The sequence below is a fragment of the Cryptosporidium hominis genome (assembly GCF_000006425.1).
Source record: "Cryptosporidium hominis TU502 chromosome 4 CHRO014061, whole genome shotgun sequence".
Classification (NCBI taxonomy): Eukaryota; Apicomplexa; class Conoidasida; order Eucoccidiorida; family Cryptosporidiidae; genus Cryptosporidium; species Cryptosporidium hominis.
This window is the reverse complement of record NW_666563.1, coordinates 1-1,493: the sequence shown is the minus strand read 5'-3', so window position 1 is coordinate 1,493 and position 1,493 is coordinate 1. Positions and strand designations below refer to the sequence as shown.

At 27.4% G+C, this 1,493-nt stretch overlaps 1 protein-coding gene across 1 annotated transcript; it reads right to left on the bottom strand.

Annotated features, from left to right (window-relative positions):
* Positions 1-290: 290 nt before the first annotated feature.
* On the bottom strand, positions 291-761 carry Chro.40124 (hypothetical protein). The annotated part of the gene is made up of 1 exon (XM_659917.1): positions 291-761. One exon carries the CDS (start codon positions 759-761, stop codon positions 291-293), a length of 471 nt encoding a protein of 156 aa, XP_665009.1.
* Positions 762-1,493: the final 732 nt, after the last annotated feature.

The following is a 1,493-nucleotide window of genomic DNA, read 5'->3' as shown; positions in this document are numbered from 1 at the left end:
GGCGGGGAAAGAAAAATATATTTTTTTTTTCCCCCCCCGGGGGGGGATAAAAAAAAAAAACCGGGGGAAAAAATTTTTTTTTTCCCCCCCAAAAAACCCCACAATTGGGGGTGTTATACCCCCCACAAATAAACCCCCCAAATAAATTTTTGTTCCCCCAACCAAATTTCCCTCCCCCCTCCCTTTGGTATGGGAATAAAACTCCCACCCCCAGATTCTCCTTAAAGTCCTCCCAAAAAATTGGCCTTTATTTAGTCCCTCATCCAGTAAATGTAAAAAAATGCTTTTTCTTAAAGAATTTTATTTTTGGAAAAAAAAGCATTTTCATCGTCAATTATAGGACAGAATGGCGCCAATTGTCCATCATGTTGATTTAAATAACAACTTGTATCTAATTCAAAATCAATAATCTGATTTTGACTTTGATTTTGGCAAGAATAATTCGTATTATTTATTGGATTATTATTAGTAATAGTTATAATTTCTTGTTCATTTTCAGATATTGTTTCACCAGTAATAGTTGTAGTCAATGACATATTATGATTAGACCTATTAACTAAAGAAGAATTTTCAATATTATTTGATCCATAGAAACACGTGAAATATTTTGATGCTTGAATAAATTGGGGTATAAAACCACTCATACTCATATAGCTACTATTTTCATGATTATTATAATTTTCATTCGAATGTTGTATATTATTTGTATCTTCATTTTCTTGTTCGTATTCATTTAATATTAATCCATTGCAGTAAGTCATAATTATTCCTTTACTAAAACAAACATTTACACAATCAGCAGTTTGTATTCCTGGTAATGAAATTCTGAATTTAATTTCTACTTCACCCAAATTATTACATGTCCATACATTAATTTCATCAGTAGAAACTGTTAAAAAATTAGTAAAGTTATTAATTTCAGTAATTTGATCAAAAAAGATGAATGCTTTAGGATGAAAGTCTCTAGTTCTAGAAATCTTTTTGCTTGAATTTGTTAGTAAATTCCACACTCTAATTGAACAACTTTCTTGTTTTAACAGTAAATACTCTCTGTGTAATTCTAAAAATTGTATATCTAATGATGATCTTAATTTTACTATAGTTTTTTCCTATAAAATATTAATTTTTTTAATATTTATTTTATTTTTGTTTCGAATCAAAAATCAACTTACAAGGTATTTCCCATTTGATATATTACATAAATGTGCTTCTATTGTTGAATATGATGGTTGTCTAATAAAAATAGTAATTAATAAGAAAAAAAATCGCATATTATTGATAAAACTTACCTAAAAAATACAACAGTACCATCAGATATTCTCATTTCCAAAAAATTTTGGCCTTTAATTTGATATAGTTTATTATAATTACTCATATCCCAAAAAGTAAAATAATCATTTTGTGGATCTGCTACTACTATCCTTCCATTCCCATCTAAAGGAAAAAGTTTTTTTTTTTTTTATTATTTTTTAAACTCACCATCAAATTTAATT